General features: G+C 32.4%; 1 protein-coding gene across 6 annotated transcripts in view; it reads right to left on the bottom strand.

Moving 5' to 3' along the window:
• LOC107981980 (histone-arginine methyltransferase CARMER) overlaps window positions 1-20,175 on the bottom strand; it is a 325,591-nt gene that overhangs the window by 111,063 nt on the left and 194,353 nt on the right. For all 6 annotated transcript variants that reach the window (XM_031925137.2, XM_031925142.2, XM_031925140.2 and 3 more), the window contains one exon: window positions 7,663-7,949. In XM_031925137.2, coding sequence (XP_031780997.1) covers window positions 7,663-7,949 — 287 coding nt within the window. The remainder of the gene's footprint in view (window positions 1-7,662; window positions 7,950-20,175) is intronic.

Here is a 20,175-nt window from a genome sequence, read left to right as displayed (position 1 = left end):
AGTGGTTGTATTTTTCCTGTGGTTCCAGTTGGAATTTTTTTATGTTAATAATTTTATTTTGTGGCATTGTTTCTTCTATAACTTTGTCACAATGACCACTCCAAGAATCAAGTAATAGTATTGAGTGATGGCCTACATAGGGATAAAATATTTTTTCCAACCAGATTTTGAAGTGATCTGCAATTAAACGACTTACTAATTAACTGATCAACGATATTACAATGTAAAAATTGTTATTAGTTCCCTTACTTGTTGTTAATTTTCCAGATTTGGATGCTTCCACGTACACGTTTTCTGGTCTAAATATGTTTTGTTCTACAATAGGGCCAAACTTGCCACTTGGTTCCTTTAAAACAAGAAATAGCGGTGACAACAGTTGTCCAGTAGCTGATATTAGTGGCTGTATAGTATAACTATGCGTTGTTGCTGAAATTGACTGTACCAGACATTGCACTTGCTTTTCTCCTTCTACTGCTAATGTTCTTCCAGAATGCATTTCTAGCTGAAATCCGCTCTGATCTGTATTATACAAATTTTCGAGTCCAATCCTTGGTATACACGATTTAACGTCATCGATAAATGCTTCAGCTTTAGCCGTAAGTTCTGCACTACTTTCTAGCGTTTTTCTTATTATGAACTTATTTATTTTCCTAGAAACTATTCGGTGTGCTTGCTTAAATTTGAGTAACCAATGTTTAGAAGCTTTGAATCTAATATCATCAAAACCAATTTCTTTTTTAGCTTGTAAGGCCCATCGAATTATATCTTCATCATGGATAATTGAACCACTGTCGAGAGCTGCTTGAAAATTATCCAGGGTATACTGACAAATTTGTGCTACTTTTTCTCTATACGTGCCACCTTTATTAATTGAATGAGCCCAACGACGTAGCTGACTAATAGATGATACTTTTTTGAATCTGTTTTGCACTGTTTTGAGACTTAAATTTTGCTTCGTTTTGCTACTTCTCCAAAATTCTACAGCTCTTTTTTTTGTATTCAAAATCTAGTTCTTCATTATCTGCTGTACATTGATTTGTTGGTGCTATATCCGGATCAGGAAAATGATGTTGCATTTCATCTTCAATTATTTCCACATTATGGTCTTTATACTCTTCTTGAAAATCCAAAGAGTCATGAGTAATCATTTCTACATCGTTGAAATCATGTGTTGCATCTATTAAAATTTCTTTTATTTTTTCGGCCAACTCTGTTTCGTGATAATTCGTGACACTATCTGGTATGTTTAACGCTTGAAAGTATGCTAATAATAAGTTTAGAACGTTTAACGGATTAATTTTCATTTTTCAATCTAAAATGAAAACAAGCGGTAAAATTTATACAAGCTGTGTTTTTGCATGTAAGGCACGACTGCTACATTTCTACCAGAATAAAACGAGTGAATGTAAATTGAATCAAATCATTAATTTATGCATTGGAGAAGAATTCTCGTTCCACTTTGTGATGTTCGGAAAACTCTATTTTTGGTTTTATTCAACTTTTATTCACTTTGAAATTGAATAATGTAAATCTATATAAAATCACTAAAGAAAATTTTCTACAACTGTATGATACCACTGACAAACAAAAAGACGTACTATTCGTACTTTCCGGCATCGAACTAGAATACCCACAAAACTCACTCACTGCCTAAAAAATAACACAGGCAGCTGAGGTAAACACTCGATGAAAACAATCTAAAAAAAGAACATACTGATTCGCACATATTGTCAACAACTTTTATGAGTGAAAGACATTTATCTGTGGAATTATCATTGAATGTACGATAACATTCATTAAACTAATGAATGCATATAAAATTCCCTTTCAATAACAACGTGTTCTTTAATTGCAAATGAAGTTCGAGTATTAATATTCTTTTATGTATTTTTACCAATAACAAAAAATATCATAGTAATATAATAATAATAAGAAGAAGAATAAGCATAATTGCAATAGCAATAATAACAGTAATACTGATAATAGCAATGATAATGAAAAATAATAATAATAATTAGAATAATATTTATTATTAAATTTAGATTTTTTGATAAATTCATTAAATCGTATCAAATAGTATTATTATGGAATTCCAGACTGTAAATATTTTACTATAGATACAATAATCATAACTTCGAGAATTCATCTAAAAAACGTTTGGCTTACGAAATAATTGTAACAATGAAAAACTCCCAAGTTTGACAACATTAAATTTTATTACAAAACGCAAAAGAGTTTGATAAACTAATTTTATTAACCTATGTTTTTTCATTTGCAAAAAAGTGTGGACTTTTTGAATTTATAAAATTATATAATTATGCAATTTATGAAATACTTTATAATTTATGAAATTACTTTTGAAATTATGCTAATTTATAAAAGCAGAAAAATAAATAATCTTTGATTGAAACATAAAACGAGACGTTATTTTTTACATACAAAATGATAGAATAAAATATCGGTAATATGTCTATACTCGTGTCTACGGTAAAGAATAGGCCTTCGGCTTGTCTGGAGTTTAGGGGTTTGGAGTCGTTTGGTTAAAATGCACAACCATTTAGCCTATTTGTTCTTTAGGGGTTTAGGGTTTAAGGCTCTTTAGTTCACATGTACAGGCTACAAAGATCACACATTTGTAAACAAGTTTTTTTGAAAGTTAAAATTTTTGTTCGATATTTCCGCCCACCATATTGGATCCGCCATTTTGAATTTTCAAAATCTGATAACAGATTTGTAATCAGCGACCTCGAAAACCTCTATATACAAACCTTCTACAAAATATTATGGATTGAAGTATACTTATAGTTATTTTGTGTTAGGGGTGGTTTACCCCCCTAAGGGGAAGTATCTATGAAAAAACCGAAAAACTTAATTTGTTTATTATAGATGTTTACAAATTTTTTCCAAATTTTTTAGTCGTTTAAAACTTTTTTATTATATAAAATTTTTTTTCGATATTTCCGTCCGCCATATTGGATCCGCCATTTTGAATTTTCAAAATCTGATAACAGATTTGTAATCAGCGACCTCGAAAACCTCTATATACAAACGTTCTACGAAATATTATGTATTGAATTACATATTTACAGTTATTTTGTGTTAGGGGTGGTTTACCCCCTTAGGGGTAATATTTATGAAAACACCGAAAGACGTCAACTAAATTTTGTTATTAAGGATGTTTAAACATTTTTTCCAATTTTTTTTAGTCGGTTTAAACATTTTTATTATAAAATTATGCCAAAAAATATATGTTTTCAACCCCTAAAAAATAGGGGATGCTACCCTTACTCTTCAAATCACCATGAAATACTTGCTCTTTTTGTAAGAAATAACCTCCAATTTGTTTCATTGAAAAATATTAATTTTAAGCCGAGATATTTAAAAAAAACGCTTTTTGGGGGTTAACTTTAGGGGAGGTTTTTACCCCTTAAAAGTGAAAATTAGCCGATAAAAAAAAATGCGTGTCTCTTATTTTTTTATGTTCTACAAGATATATGAAAATCATCAAAATCGGTGAGTTCGGGTTGGGTACCTTTCCTTGTTAGTATAATCTCCACAAAGTTGAGATTGTATCCAATATATTTGAAATATAACTTTTTAATGCATTTGCAAGTGTATAGATTAAATAAACTAATGTTTAGAGGAGTTCCTAAAAATTTTGCTTTTGTCTGTGATTTGGTCCAAATTTCAACTTTTTTATTAAGAGACTTACAGAAATAAAAAAAATACTGGCTAATTATTCATCAAAGCCAAATAAAAAAAGGTATCCATAATATTTTCAATAAACCTAATAGTTTTTCAATTAAAAATCATGCAAACTTGGAAAAATCAAAATTTGTCAGATTTTTAATCGAAAAACTTAGGTTTACAGAAACTATTATGGATACCTTTTTTATCTTGCTTTGATCAAGAATTAGCCAGTATTTTTTTTATTTCTGTAGGTCTCTTAATAAAAAAGTTGAAATTTGGACCAAATCACAGACAAAAGCAAAATTTTTAGGAACTCCTCTAAACATTAGTTTATTTAATCTATATACTTGCAAATGCATTAAAAAGTTATATTTCAAATATATTGGATGCAATTTCAACCTTTTAGAGTTTTTATTATGCATATAAATTGATATTGACGAATTTATCAACTTTCTGAAGTACGATGACCTAAGATAGAAAGTCAATAGAAAATCTCACAGTTTACTTCTGCGGAGGAACAATTCTTGACTGGCATGCTATAATAAAAATACTAGAATTAGCTTTTTGTATACAATTTGAATTTACTTTGAAAATTTCTTTAATGAGAATATCTCTTTTCTTAGTCTGAGTTAATTTAATAATTTTAGCAGCAGTTGATGGCATTAATTGAATGAAAATCTGCTTTTTCCTCCGTCTTATCTCATGCACAAAACACTCACGATTATACAATAATCGTAATTTTGCGAAAAACCTGCAAACAATCCAAAGTCATAGTGCTGTCGCGCGTGCATGCACGTGGTCCGTAAATTCCAAGGAGCCTGCCGCGATAATTGGGGTTACGCCATGGAACTATTGGCGGGAGAGAGCGCCTGCGATTTTTCCATAGCCCTAGTCGCAGTCCAGACGGCAGCACTTGGAATTACTTCAGGCTGCTCGCGCAGGATATACTCCATGGGGGACTCACCAGCAACGAGTCCATGATTTTTCTCAGTGTACCAGTTAGACTCCCAATTCCGTAAGCCTGTAGATCGTCCGTTGGGGGTTATGGTTTTCATTAGGCTTACAATCATTAAAATAATAATCATTATTAATTATAGTCATAGATCACAGGATATCAATTTATCAAACATCAGCTTTTGCAAACGGGTCTGGACTTATATGTTATATATAAATAAATTCATAAGTTAACATTTTTACCAAAAATAATCAATTTTCTGAAACTTGAATTCGGATTTCTACGGATCACAGAAAAATATCTACGTTTCTTGTAGAATTTGGAGGTTATAAAATTTGATTTAAAAATCATCTCTATTTTTCCTCTAATCTAATCAGCTGTAAGTCAGCAAAATTTCATCCAAATTGGTGACTCCTGTCTTAAGTTATTTTATTCAGAAAATAAAATTCTTGATCTAGCCTACTGTGCGCTGTAGCTGACGCTTGGTCGCGCATGTACGAGAATAACGCAGTACCAGTGGGAGCATTCGGCTGGCAAAACCCAGGACAAATAATACTGCGAAAAGGTCCGTGATGTACAGCGGAATCCGAACAAGGTTCCGCTATATAAGATGTACGGCGAACAGCTGTACTACTTCAGACGAGAAGTTTCCAGCTTCTATGAACGACGAAGTGTCAGGCAAATCGTCGTGCTAGAAGAAAAGCCAGCAGAGATTTTGCAAGAATGCCACGACAAGCCATAAGCTGGTCACCAGGGACGTAAAAAAACTTGTGCGCGCGTCGCTATGCACTATTACTAGCCTAGTATGTACACCGACGTCGCTGAGTATGTTCGACGATGCTTTATTTGTCAGCAATGCAAAGTCAAACTGCGCCCGCCAACTGGACTGATGGGAAAGCGAGTAATCACACGACTATAGTGAAGCTTGAGGGAACAAGTATATTCTCATATTCTAGGATCTATTCACCCGCTGGATAGAGTGTATTCCGTTTAAGCGGGCGAATGTAAAAGTGACCCTGCGATACCTTCGAGAGCGGATCTTCATGCAGTATGGTGCGCCAGAAGTATTTCTGACGGACAACGGCACCGAATTTAAAAATAAAGCTATTGATTGATACCTCAGAGAGGATAGCGAGTGGCACAAGTTGTCGCCACCTTATCATCCCCAGGGCAACCCTGTTGAGACGGTGAATTGCACTATCATTTACATAATGCGAATGCTGATCGAAGAGAACCATAATACATGGGACGAACGGTTGAGCGATATCGCCTTCGGATATAATACCGTGCCATACTCCTATGTGGGCGTAAGTCCGGCAGTTCTTAAACATTTGACTCGGCCCCGTAAACCTTCTGCAGCGAAGCGCGAGCAGGACGCCGCAGAAGAAGAACAGTTGTAGTGACGGGCGATCGATGCATGGTATAATCGCATGGGGGATTTGTCCCAGCTGCGAGAGCAAATGTCGCAGAGAACGCAGAATACGCAAAATCGCCAGAAGCGCTATTATAACGCCAAACGTAGCCCGGCGTCACACAGTGGGCAATTTTTGAAATCTTTTTCAATATTAGATGGCTCAGGCTAGTAATGAGCTAGAGGATTACAAATTTACAGAAATAAATTGTAAATTATATGGATTAAAGAAAAATTAATGAAAAGCTCATCCGACTACGTTTAAGATACTTTTACTTTCATCATAACAACTTTTATAAGCTTGTCGTTATAACCGAGTCATTTCACTGTGACGGAAATGCCGAAGTAATTCTGCTACACTAACAGAAATACAGGATACAAAAAATAAAGCTGATTGAAATAGATTATCGGCGTACAGTTTTCGTTTCCTGGCTTACTTGAAAACTACCATAAGGCACTGAACAGGTGAATTCGAAACCCACCCCTGGTTCGTCCAATACAAGCCCGAAACTTAACCCCTGGTTCAATCAAGATAAATCAATAAAATTCAAACAAGGCTAACCCGTAGATCAGATAAAAGTTCTTTTCGAGTGGTTCTACGAAGGTACACCCAGGTACTGGGGTATACCGGAGGATCGAGCCAGTTGCGGCAGAAATTCAACCAAAGCTGCTCCTACCCCCGCTCTCAGCAAGGAGGAGCGAAAAGGGAAGGAAAACAAAAGGCGTTAACGTTGAATATATAATACATTTGCCTGTACAAAATAGCATAGTATAGAGATAGGTTACGCAGAAGCGTTATGCGCAACTTCGCTGCCCGGTAACTACACAGTTTTAGGTGCGAGCTGTGCACGAGACATAGCACAGCAGTAGTAGAAACAGACATGTAAATCTCCCAAAAGGTAAGAATTTCGTTAGAAAATTTTTTTTTGAAAATGGTTTTCGGGAGCGCGTTCTACTGAAAATTCTTTCAGTAAATCATGTTTAACTAGAAAAAGTTGTTTAACTAGGTAAATCATGTTTAGCTAGGTATACAATTTTCAGCTAGGTAAAACATGTTTAGCTAAGTCTAGTCTCAGAAACTCACTCGGATGATAAAATATTCACAACTTATACATACTACAGTCCCAACTTTTTGATTTATATGACATTTGTAAAATTTGTTTGGTGGTCTGCGCTTCGAGCTTCCGCTCACCGCGTCCATCTTGGAGGATCATATAATGATGGATTATGTTATAATATAAATATGCAATCTATTATTATTAAGGTATACTAGTTGCAAAAAACTTTAACATTAACGGTTAACAACTTAACGGTTTTACACACATACGTACACACACAAACACACATACACAAACACACACACAAACACACAGACGCACGCACACGCCCGCACACACACACGCATGCACAAACGACCAACAAAAGTGGTAACCGTTATAAATAATTTCTACCATTCGTAGAAACTAATATCTTTTTGTCAAATTCATTTGGCAATAAATATAGGAATTTCAAGAAATCTATCGCCTTAACTAAACCTTAACATACTGTAAAACAACGATCGGAACAGTAGAAGTGATATTTTTAATATGAAAATAAATTTACTTACCAACTGCTATTAAGGTGCTTGAATGTACTGCAGATCCAGCTTCCATGGATACTTCACCAAGACCATTTATTGATATTCCGTTGACCATATTTACAGCTTGTCTAGCACCTTGAGCATCGATAGTATTCCAATATGACTCACTGGGTGATGTATTATTTAATCCAGGCGGAGGTTGTGCCGCTGCCCCAGTGTATCTAAAGTATGGGTTTTTAAGATCTAATGTATTTTTACTGCTACCCAAATTTGTGCCTTCTAACTTTAATTCAATAGTCACATCGTACGATTGTCTGGAATTAACAATATTTCTCTTTTACCTTTTAAATAAATAATACAAATTATTCGCAAGAATGTTACATGAAATAATAAATTGCAACAAACAAACTCATTAGTGATTGTTTCAAGTAATTAATTACAAAATAAATGAAATTTTCACTAAGAAAATATCAAATTTTTAAAACAGTGCACGTAAAATATTATTTTTTGTACCACGTGCACGATGTCCACGTTTTTAGACCTAAAAAGCTACTCCAAAGTGACCTTTTTTGACTGGCCTGAAAAAAAGCGGACAAAAAAAATTTTAAGTGTGGACGTTTTAAGCGTTTTGAAAAAATGTTTGTCACAGTAAAAAGTTGTATTTTCAAAATATCTACAAGCCAACTTTATAATGTGCACTATAATGAATATCATGATAATTGCTGAACTAACAGACCCAAATTTAATAAATGTTTTCACAAATTTATTCTATGTGTTTTCTGCGATGTTTGTCAGTGTATTTTCAGTTATTAAATTACTTATTAATTCTCCTAGCACAGACTCCTCCCCCTGCATGCCTCTTGCGAAAGTAACAAGCAGAGAGGCTCTTTCCATCGGGAACATAATATGCTGTTGTAATTTTTGAAGATCCTCTTGAGAATAGATACCGCTAGTTGCTAGAAAATCGAGTCTCTCTGGTTGCCATTCTAGTTTGGTTGACGGCTTTAAAGTTTGCACTTGATTATTAGTTTTTCTTGGCATTGGTGTAAGATTTATCCAACTACTGTCAATCTTTAAATACTGTGGTATTATTAAGTTGCAGTTTATTTGTGTTCCTCTGTGCAAAAGTATATGTGTTTTGGTTGTTAAAAACATCGTCTTATTTCCTGCTATTACTGGCAACTGAGTATAACAATATTCTGTATGATAAATTTTTATTTCTAAAGGAGTGCCCTTGATTATGTTAACAGCTTCGCCTGCCAATCTAACAATATACCCTGGTCTTTTCATAATGTTATAGTCGAACTCATCAGGGGAACTGGAAGCAATGTATAAAGAATTCTGGATTACTTTTCTCTCTACTTAACAGATCTCTTTTGAAATATTCAAATACAGATTTTGAAGTTGTGACCAAAAATTTTGCTTCCTCCTAGAAGAAGCTTTGTAATAGTAAAATTTTGAGTTTCATCAAAACTTGTAGAAAATAATTTTTGATGTGTCAAAAGTTTAAATCAAGTGTTTTTAGAAAATGTCCATACACTGAGCGACTTTTGGAGCACCCCATACTCCTGAAGTGCATAGGGAACTCTGAACTGGTGTAGCACGGGCTACTCTTGCCGTCGGAGCATGGCATACTCCGATCGGAGTATGCCATGCTCCGAATCAGTGTCCCAGAAGCGCCACGAGTCGGTGTAACCCACGAACCTTACCTCAAGAGCATCTGTGATACTGTTGAAGCATTCGATAAGCATGTCGATTCTCGGGCGGCTGATGCACGTGGAGAAATTTGTTGGAGTTTACTTTAAATAAAATCCTGTGTTGTTTACTGACCTACATGCTGCAGCATGGATAATTTCTTCGACAAAGTCGTCATCCTTAAGGGGTTCAAGGATTTATTCATCGAAGGTAAGTTTTTCACATATAACCTCAAAATAGATTCATTACTTACACAATATGATAATTATTCTTACTTTTCTGAAAATCATTTTAATTGTACTGCTTTAGCTTTTGTTTTAATGCACTTTTAATATAATTTAATCAATAAAATATATTGGATAATAGGACACAAAGGCTGGAAATTATACCAACCACTTATTTCTTAGTTTACTCTCCAGGTAGAAAAAGTGTTTTTAACTGGCATATTTAAATATATCTTTTCTGATAGCACTTATTATAAAGTAAACAGTTAGTCCTGTGTGGCCAAAATAGTCAGAGATAAAATGTGTGTGTGTCGCAGTGTGCCAGAGGTGATATCTGAATTAGTTATTATCTACATAATATTGATATTTATCAGATATTTTGCATAAAAACTTTGAAAATTATTTAGAACCAAAGTACCATCGCAATTTGTACTTAATAGTCGTGGTTGATCCTTTCGCATCCCACTTTATAGCTTTTACGTCCAATTTTTCGTATAGGTTCTGATATGAAAATCAAAGTTAAAGCAGTTAAGATAACGACAACTTGATTTGTTATTTCAATATCTTGAAAAAAAATTAAAGTGCCAAATTTTAGCCCTGTAGGTATAATAGTTTGTAAATGACAGCCAAAACAAGATTTTTGATGATCAGGATTGCTTGTTTTACAATTTTATTTTGGCTTTATTTCAATTGACCGTACCAAGTCATCAATTTTTATTTCATAATATCATGTTCTCTGGTTAAACAAATTAATAGATATATTTATATTAACATGATAATAGTGCAAAATGTTTTGCTTAACAAAACTAAACTTAAAATAAACCCATTCGAACATTCATTGTGGCTTGTCGAGTACATTAGATGAAAATTTCAGATTTTGCTTGGCATCAGTGATTAGGTCAAAATCGAAAATCAGTCAATTGCAGTGATATCATAATAAAGTCTATTTGAACTTATTCATCAGCTTTTGGCATTTCCAAAAAGAGTACATACTAATAACTTTTGATTTATAGTTCAGAAGGTATTAGAACATTCGTATCTTCTACAATTGAAAACCACGCCCAAATGCTTAAAATTTTTTTGAATTTTTTGAATTGCTTCTGTACTGTAAATCAAAAGTTATTAGTATGTACTCTTTTTGGAAATGCCAAAAGCTGATGAATAAGTTCAAATAGACTTTATTATGATATCACTGCAATTGACTGATTTTCGATTTTGACCTAATCACCGATGCCAAGCAAAATCTGAAATTTTCATCTAATGTACTCGACAAGCCACAATGAATGTTCGAATGGGTTTATTTTAAGTTTAGTTTTGTTAAGCAAGACATTTTGCACTATTATCATGCTAATATAAATATATCTATTAATTTGTTTAACCAAATAACATGACATGATGAAATAAATGTTGATGACTTGGTACGGTCAAGTGAAATGAAGTGCAGTGCATGCGTATCATATAAACTTTGTACAGACAGTGGAGTGAGACAGTATTCAATCTAACAAATTAAAGTATTAATTAATAAAATCAATCTGATTTATTTGGCTGGTGATTTTCTACCAGGGTTTAAGCTGGTCTTATGAGTAACTTTTAAAATTGAAAATGAGACATTCTACTGTAGCAAAATTATGACGAACGATATCTTAGTGTTGGAAAAGTTTTGAGATCAATATTAAGTTTTTGATAGCAGCATCTTTTTTCACTGATTAAAAAACTTTCTTAGTATATTATAAATAGTACATTATGCAACAAAGGACTAAAGTCGTAGATTATTCTTGACTTTAGTCCCGTGTTGCATATAGTACTTTATTCCCGACTTAACTGTGTAGCCACTTTGTTGACTTGAAAAGTGTGATCCACTTGCTCATTGTATATACAAAAATACGAAATAATAAAATTTTTTTAAATAAACTTTTTTAACTTTATAAATTTTTTTCAATTGTATAAATTTTTAATATTTGTTATATTTTTTAAAATTTATTACATTCTACAATATTTAGAAAATTTCTTTCCCTGTTTTGAGGAAAATAAAAACTTTTTTCCCTGTTTTGTGGGAAATAAGAACTTTTTGCCCTGTTTTGTAGGAAATTATGACTTTTTTCCCCGTTTTGAGGGAATTAATGATTTTTTCCCGCAAACGCGGGGAAAAAGTCTGAGAAAATATTTGAGGGAATAAAAAGCTATTTTAGTCCCATTTCTTAGGTCAAACAGTAGCTATTATAGTAAAGTCGGGCATAAAGAATGTTATTATTTTGTCTTTTTATTTTTTGTAGCACATGTACAAAACGAAGACTTTTATAATCTTTCGCTAGAATCGATTGTGAGCATCCTAAAAAACAACATGAATGATGTTTCATTATTTCTACCACTTTTCCACAATGAAAGAGTACATTATCATGAAAGCCAAAAGGCCATTTTAAACAGTAATTCTAACGTTGACTTAAATATGTCATTCACTGAAATAGTGGTAGATGAATCTGTTCCAGCAGATGCGAATATACCAATTATTGATGTTCAAACTCCAATTAACACTGATGACATTTCAATGTCAGAAGAAATTAAAAGTTCTACTCAGAATAGTACTTCAATTGCGGAAGTTGGAAATAAAATCTCTACCGACGAAATTTCAACATCGAAAGAAACGGAAAGTTCTACGCACAAAAATGTTGCAGGTGTTTATTTAATGTAACATTATTTTCCTTAATATACATATTATCTTCAAAAGATTTTGTTTTGTTACTTTGAATGATTAAAAATTGGTCAACTAAAGAGATTTTCAATGCAGATTTTTATTCGAGCATATTATTTTTTAAAAGATCCAACTCGTTAACTGACTTTCTAAATCAACTTTTTAAAAAAAAAAAATATTCTTTCTGAAGTCATTTATTCTGTCTTTCGAGTTTTGTAGATGACTTTAAGTTCGTTGAAAATAGTTGGTATTTTTCATTGAAAGATACAATTGAGGGTCGCATCATTTTAGGAATGTATAAACATTCAAAGATTCTGTTACAAAGCAGATTGAAAGTATTTGTCATTCAAAAATTAATAGTTGAAAATCCAGTTACATACAAGTGAGTTTTATAAGTCAACCTTATCGTTTTTTATGTGTAGCTATGTCCACTGTATTACGAAACTTAATATTTTCATTTATTCTAAAGATGACTCACAATCGGCGTTACTGTTACTTTGGTCGCTATGCAAATGTTTAAACAATACAAAAACGTTTATGCGATTATAATTATTAACGTTCACCTTTGGTGAAGTATTTTATATATAACATTTACAATGTATCGATTGCTGCTTTTCTTCGCTATCGCAAACACATTCTTTTTCGCTTCTGATTATTTATTCTCGCTTTGCTATTTTCATTGACAATTATTTTATGTTACAATACACATGTTTTTCTACAGTTAATATTTACAGCTGCTATAATAAGCTGAGCAGTGATAAAATATATTATAATTTATAAAAACATTCTTTTACAGAATAAGTAACTCAAGGTTTGAAGAAGTAACAAATCAGATAGTACAATTATTTCCTACTACTACAGCTACGTATTGGTACTGCAAGTCACATGCTAATACTCATGGTCAACACATATCAGCTTCTGGTTGTTTAATAAATTCTTATAAAGTTTATCGCAAAAATTTAGTATTAGCTGGAATTATTGAAGTTCAAAGCGCATCTGCAAATACTTCAAGCAGTATAGTTACTTCCGAAGGTAAAATTATTTAATAATCTTAACGTTTATTACATGTGTCTTTACTTTTATGCATTTTATTGTACTAATTATCATTAATTCTTGGCTATCTGTAATAGTAAATGAGAACTCCGAATTAGATTTATCGCCGTTGACAAATTCAAATCGTTCTGAATATTCCATTTTGACTATTACCGATACGTGGGTCAAGTCTTTTGAAAAGAGGCAGCAAATACTCTTAGTAAAGAAGAACAAAAAAGTTACCATACGGTACGACAGTTATTTGAATACATTTGTGTGCTTGAATTCGTCGTTTGGACTCGAATTGGTATTCATCATTTTTTAAATTATAAAATAATTGACGATTTTTTACAAATATATTTTAATACATTATATTTATATTGAAGCTTCAAACAGATAGTTATTCGATCATACAGGGTTTACTCGAGACAAATGCTACTTCGAAAACGATAGCAGACAATTTTCGAAGTATTTTTGATACACGCTGGACTATTTTAACTCCTTTACTTTGCAAATTCGGGGATGTTTCGCAAATAAGTTGTATTAAAGATTTCAGAAGAACACACAAGGAATATATTGCTCAAAGTACATTTTTTTATTCTGTTTATTATTGCCTGTAAAATTTTGCATAATGAAAAAATTTAATTTTGAATAAAATTATTTTATTGCAGTTCCTAAACCTATATTAGCATTGTTGTATGCAGCCTACTTTCTCACAAAAGCAAACTCTGTTACCACAAAAGAGAGAGGTACCTACACCTTTTCACGTGATGAATGTGTAGAAAATTTCATAAAAGTAGTTGAGGTAACAATGAATGACAACTTAATTTTATTGAAGTAAATTTAATAATCATAATTATACTAAATCATATTTTTGGTAATTTTAGAATGAATCTCTGGTTGAAACCTATATTTCGAAATTGAAACGAAAGTTGAATGACCTTGGTTTGACTGTTGCTCCCTACGTTATCTTTTGTGAAAGATTAGATAATATTACCAAAGCATTCGTCGTTTTTGATACTATACGTTACGAAATTAAGGATCCTTTAAAAGCAGTAGAAGCTTGTCTTCAAATATCTATAGCCTTACATTCCTGGGCAGTGAATTGTAGTACTGTCTGGCTATATTTATTAGAGCACATATATTCCATCCGTCCTAATATATCTTGCGCATTCCCACCTGCAAAGACGGCTAAAACTGTATCGGCTTTTATTAATAAAATTGATCCTTCATTCACTACTGCAGGTATTTTTTATTAATCTTTATTTATTACTTTTTATTAATCAAAGTAATTTATTTTATAAAATCATGTCTTCTTTATTATTATTTTGTATATCAATTTTGTGTTTCAGAAGAAAGTGCTACTACTTCTTAGGCCTGCTTGTAATATTATTTCTATGTATCAGTATTAATAGATTGTAACTACTTGGATAACTTGTAATTACTGACGTTGCTTTAGATTTAATAATCGCAAGTTTTGACAATCGTAAATGCTTATGTAATAATAATTTATTACCAAAATGGATTACGTGAGTCTTTTCAATGCTATTTTATCATTTGTCATCTTACTATATGGAGAACCATCTTTTCCGAGGAAGATAGTTGAAATAGTTTTTCATTTTATAACCGAATTTATTACTGCAAAATTCTGTAAGTCTCTAGAAGATTCTGTTCTGAACATAATTGATAAGGCCCATAGCAAACAGGAAATGAAAGAAAAAATTCGCGAATGTTTTTCATTACATTGTAATATTTTTCATAATTTTTCGACAGAAAAAAAACGTTTACAATTCTTAAAAAAAAAGGATTTCAAGAACCAGAAAAATTTGAAATTCGTAAAGTTTTTACTGAAGTAATTCAAGGAAACAAAACTGTTTTCGTACAGTCGCCAGTTTGTGCTTATTACTTGTCTTTAATTCACTCTTTACAACATTTTTTAGAGATTCCAAAATTAGCTCGAAAAATTATAGATAATGTAAAAAAATTGTCTCTAACAAGTGATATAATTTCAAATGTTATGCAAAGTAAATTCTGGAAAAAACATGTTGTAAATAATATCAAAAATGAATACGTATTACCGCTTTTTCTATATTATGATGACATTGAAGTTGGAAATGCTCTGGGTAGTCACAGTGGTAAAAATAAATTCGGAGTAGCATACGTTTCGATAGCTTGTTTGCCTGCAAACATTGCTTCACTATTAGAAAGTATTATTTTTTCAATGATTGTGCATTGTGAAGATATGAAGCAATGTACGAATGAGCTTATTTTTCGAAAGCTTATAAACGAATTAAACTTTTTGAGTCAAACGGGTATTACTGTAGTAGTTGATAATATTCCTACTGTTTTCAAATTTCATACCGTTGTTATTATCGGAGACAATTTAGGACTAAGTGCAATATGCGGCATGGTGGAATCATTTAAAGCTAATGTTTACTGTCGAATATGCAAAGCAGATTCATTTGAATGCTCACAATTATGTTCTGAAAGCAAGAGCCTCATGAGGACACGAGAAAATTATCATTTAGATTTAATGAAAGCTAAGACAAATGAAACAGGCTTGAAAGAAAATTGTGCATTCAATAAGCTACATAATTTTCATATTACAGTTAACAAAAGCGTTGATTTAATGCACGATGTACTTGAAGGTGTTTGTATATATGTGATACGTGCTATTTTATACGAATATATCTATAAGTCGAAATTGTTTACTCTTCAGTATCTGAACTTAAGAATTCATGAATTCGTGTTGCACTCGGATGATACGAATAAGCCTCCTCCAATCACGTTGAATGGATATAAAGAAAAATTAAATTTGAAATATTCTGCTTCTGAAATGTTATTTTTAACGCGATACTTAGGAGTAGTAATAGGTGATAAAATTCCTCGTGATGACCAACATTGGAAGATGTATATTTGTTTGAGAAAAATTGTTGATATTCTCATGTCTCCGAGAATTGCGAATACACATATAACTACGTTAAGGCAACTAATTGAAGATTTGAATTCTACATACTTAAATTTCTATAAGGCATTAAAACCCAAATTTCACTTCTTAATACATTACCCTACAATAATGGATTTTTTTGGACCATGCGTACACTATTGGACGATGCGCTATGAATCGCGTCATCGAGACGTTAAAGCAAATGCTGTTGCTTCCAATTGTAATGTAAATCTCCTAAAAAGTATTGCAATCAAACAAGCGTTACAGATGACTAAAACATTTGATACCTTTGAAAATAAATCAGATATCTCATTTGACTCAGATAATATTGCAAATAACGGTACTTATAACCACGTCACTGTAAATGGAAGTGAGTACAGAGTTGGATGTTTTATAATCATTAGTGTATATGAACCAGATATTCAATTTGGAAAAATAATTAAAATTGAAAAACTTTCATTGACTGATCAAAGTAGAGATCAAATTGAATCACTGGTACAATTCACTGTTCTTATTTACGAAGAGGTTTACTTCGATGACCACTTTATGGTCTACGTCATTGCTAGTACCGAAAAAATTGTAACGCTTAAATATTGTAACATACCGAGTATGCCAACTGTCGCTGCCTTAAAAAAAGGAGAACATTATTGGATTATACCACGTTATGTATTATAATTATAATATTTTGTATATTCAACTTTTATAAGCAAAATAAATATTTTTATACAGTATTTATTTATATCGTGGTTTTATCGAGTTTTGACTAATTATGTTAATAATTCCCGTAAATCTCTAGTAGACGACGTTCATATACCGTCCACCCTGGGCACCAGGTACCTCGGAGACCGTTGCCGTCACGATATTTGTGTTCAGCGACCCCAAAAACCCCCGAGTAACGAGTTTCGACTCACTGTGTTACGATTTCCCGTAAAACTCTCGTAGACGACGTTCATATTCTCTACCCTGGGCGTCAGGTACCTCAAAGGCCGTTGCCGTGGCTATATTTGTATTCAGCGACCCCAAAAACCCCCGAGTAACGAGTTTCGACTCACTGTGTTACGATTTCCCGTAAAACTCTAGGAGACGACGTTCATATACCGTCCACCCTGAGCACCAGGTACCTCGGAGACCGTTTCCGTCGCGATATTCGTATTCAGCTACCCTAAAAACCCCCGAGAAGCAAAACTGGACTCATTTTCATCAATATTTACCGAGTTGTCAATTTTTTATTTAGTGTCTCTTACAAATGCATTATTAAAATGCATATTGTTCTGCATACTGTTGCAATAATGCATTTTCAAACAAGTAATTAATCACACTAGGGCACAAAATTTGTAGACGCTCTCACGAATCGAATGCAAAAGACCGCATTGAGATCCGTTTTACTACTCAAAAAATCGATAGTTCATTGCTTTATTTCTTCGACTACTTTGTTACAACATTCGAACATTGTTTAAAAAAGTAAGTAAAAAAAATAAACTATATAATTATAGTAATACAATAAAACATGTAATGCTAATGATCACTATCATCCTAAAAAGTACGCGCTGTAGTGATGTACGCGCGCTTCCGCACTATCTTCCAAGTTTGCTCCGACAATCGGAGTACCCCATACTCCGATCACTCAGAGCATGCAGTGCTCGCGTTATACGAGTAGGGGAAGTTCCGTTTCGGGACACCGCATGCGCTGGACCCATGGCGCTTCGGGCGCTCCTACACAAGTGTATGAGACGCGCGGAAAGTCGCTCAGTGTATGGATGCGTGTGTGTGTGTCTGTGTGTATGTGTGGTATGTATACCGTAATATTTCTGGAACTACTTCGTCAATATCTATAAAATTTGACATGCATATCTATTTTTGGATCCTGAATTCGAGAAAAACAGTTATTTTTTATTTTCTTAACTATTTTTCTTTTTATGAACATTCTTTGATTTTTGAAAAACACCATTTTGCGTTTTTTTTTTCAATCATAACATTGTTACAAACAATTTATCTATAATGCATTTAAAAGAGAATAAAATTACCTACTTTTCCTCGTTTAGTCTTCGCGATCGACCGATCGATTTTTCTTTAAAAATGTACTAGCAAAAAACGCTCGCTTCGCTCGCGATTAACAAATTAATTGTGATGATATTTAAGGGGATGTTGTCCCAAAAAACACTATTTTTCTATTACATAAAACTTTTTAAATAAAGTTTGCTAATAAAAAACTGAGTCTGTAGCGCCGTAGTGCTAAGGTGGCTAAGTGATCCTCCATTGGAGGTTGAATTAAAAAATTAATTTTTTTAAATATTATGCAGTGTTATCAAGTGTGAAAACTAGAATTTTTAGTTTTGTATATCAAAATATTAAGAGAAAGTGTTTAGAGCATCAAATATCCTCAAAACTTAGAAAAGTGAGAAACACTGCGCGCATAAATAGATTAGATATACTAATAGCATAGAATTGAAACTTTCGATTACTGTAACTTTTCAAAAAGCACCGCTTGACCTATCAAATTTTTATTTCCTTGATTTGTATTATGATTTTACATAATGATCTAGGTTCTGAAAAATATGTAAGATTTATTTTCTTTGTAATTAAACAAAATGTATACTAAATTTAGACTTAGACTATGCTTCCCATGTTAAAATACACAACTTCAAGACCCGATATCTTAAAAAATCATACCTTCTGACTACATTTCATGACTACCGATACAAACATGTGTTTGTATCAGTAGACATGCAATTTACTAGGTTATAAGTGTCAAATTTGCCTATAAAACCCCTTCTTAGCCATTATATCATATTTGTTTTCTACATAACTTCTAGTAAAAGGTTAGGCCCATTCTAAAACTTTACAGCTATTTTTTTACTATAAAGAGGCATTTTTTTACTGTATTGAGGTTGTCGGAGTTCGGATCAAACATTCAGATTTTCATATTTTAAGGTTTAAAATGCAAATAAGGTAGCTTCAACATTCATATAGAGCTTTAAAAGTATTTTTATTGAAAAATTCAGAAAATTTCACAAAAAAAGTATCTGGATAGTTTTAGTTAAAAATGCATCCCTTATGAGCTATAAATCTTTGAAAATGAGATTTTGAGAAAAGGTAGATATTTTATGTGTATTGGCTAAGTTTATTGCGCAGCTTTCAAACCCCTTTGGTTCTTAAGATATCAAGGTTTGAATTTTTTTTAATTTTTTGATTCCTTATATCTCTAAAACAATGTAATCAAATGCTTCTAACTTTTATTTGGCGATTTGCCAAAAAAGGTATCTGCTGTTAAAATTTTAGACGATTTCGTTAATCGGTTCTCAAGTAAGAAGCTAAAATGTAAAAACCGATTTTTCTCACCCATTCTTTGGGATATGGGTTAATTAAACCATACCTTCAAGCGCGGTTTTTTTCTATGTATACAAATTTCGAATTCATATATGTAAAAATATCAAAATTAAATACCAGATTTCTATATTTTATGCTTTTTTGGAACAGTAATTTATTATTATTTTTTCAAAAATAAACAACTTTTGATGTTTAGTTTTAATCATTATTCCATTGGAAATACTAATCTGATTGCTAATGAGAAAGACAATTCGCTCGTTGGTATTGTGTAAATGGTTTCATGATTTTTCGAAACTAATTTTGCTGCTAACCCTGCATATAATATATCGTACTTATTTTGAAAACAATGATCTGTTGGTAGTAAGAACCAAAACGAATGACTTACTTAAATGTCAATGCAATGTTGCTCTGAAAATTTACATACAGTACCTGAGCTTAACCTTATTGTATCGCTTTCTAAGCTTACATCCGCATATTCTTTAAAGAGTGTAATTTTAATGATTCCCTGTACCAAAACATCACTCCATAAACCGAAACTATCTAAATACGCTGCCCTAGTGCAGGCTTTCTCTTTTATACTACTAGCAAGTTAAATACCTGTAGATTTCGTAGCATTTACCTTTAAA

Source organism: Nasonia vitripennis (assembly GCF_009193385.2).
Source record: "Nasonia vitripennis strain AsymCx chromosome 2 unlocalized genomic scaffold, Nvit_psr_1.1 chr2_random0005, whole genome shotgun sequence".
NCBI classification, from domain to species: domain Eukaryota; kingdom Metazoa; phylum Arthropoda; class Insecta; order Hymenoptera; family Pteromalidae; genus Nasonia; species Nasonia vitripennis.
Note: the sequence above shows the minus strand (reverse complement) of the source record. Positions and strands in the feature narration are given on the sequence as shown.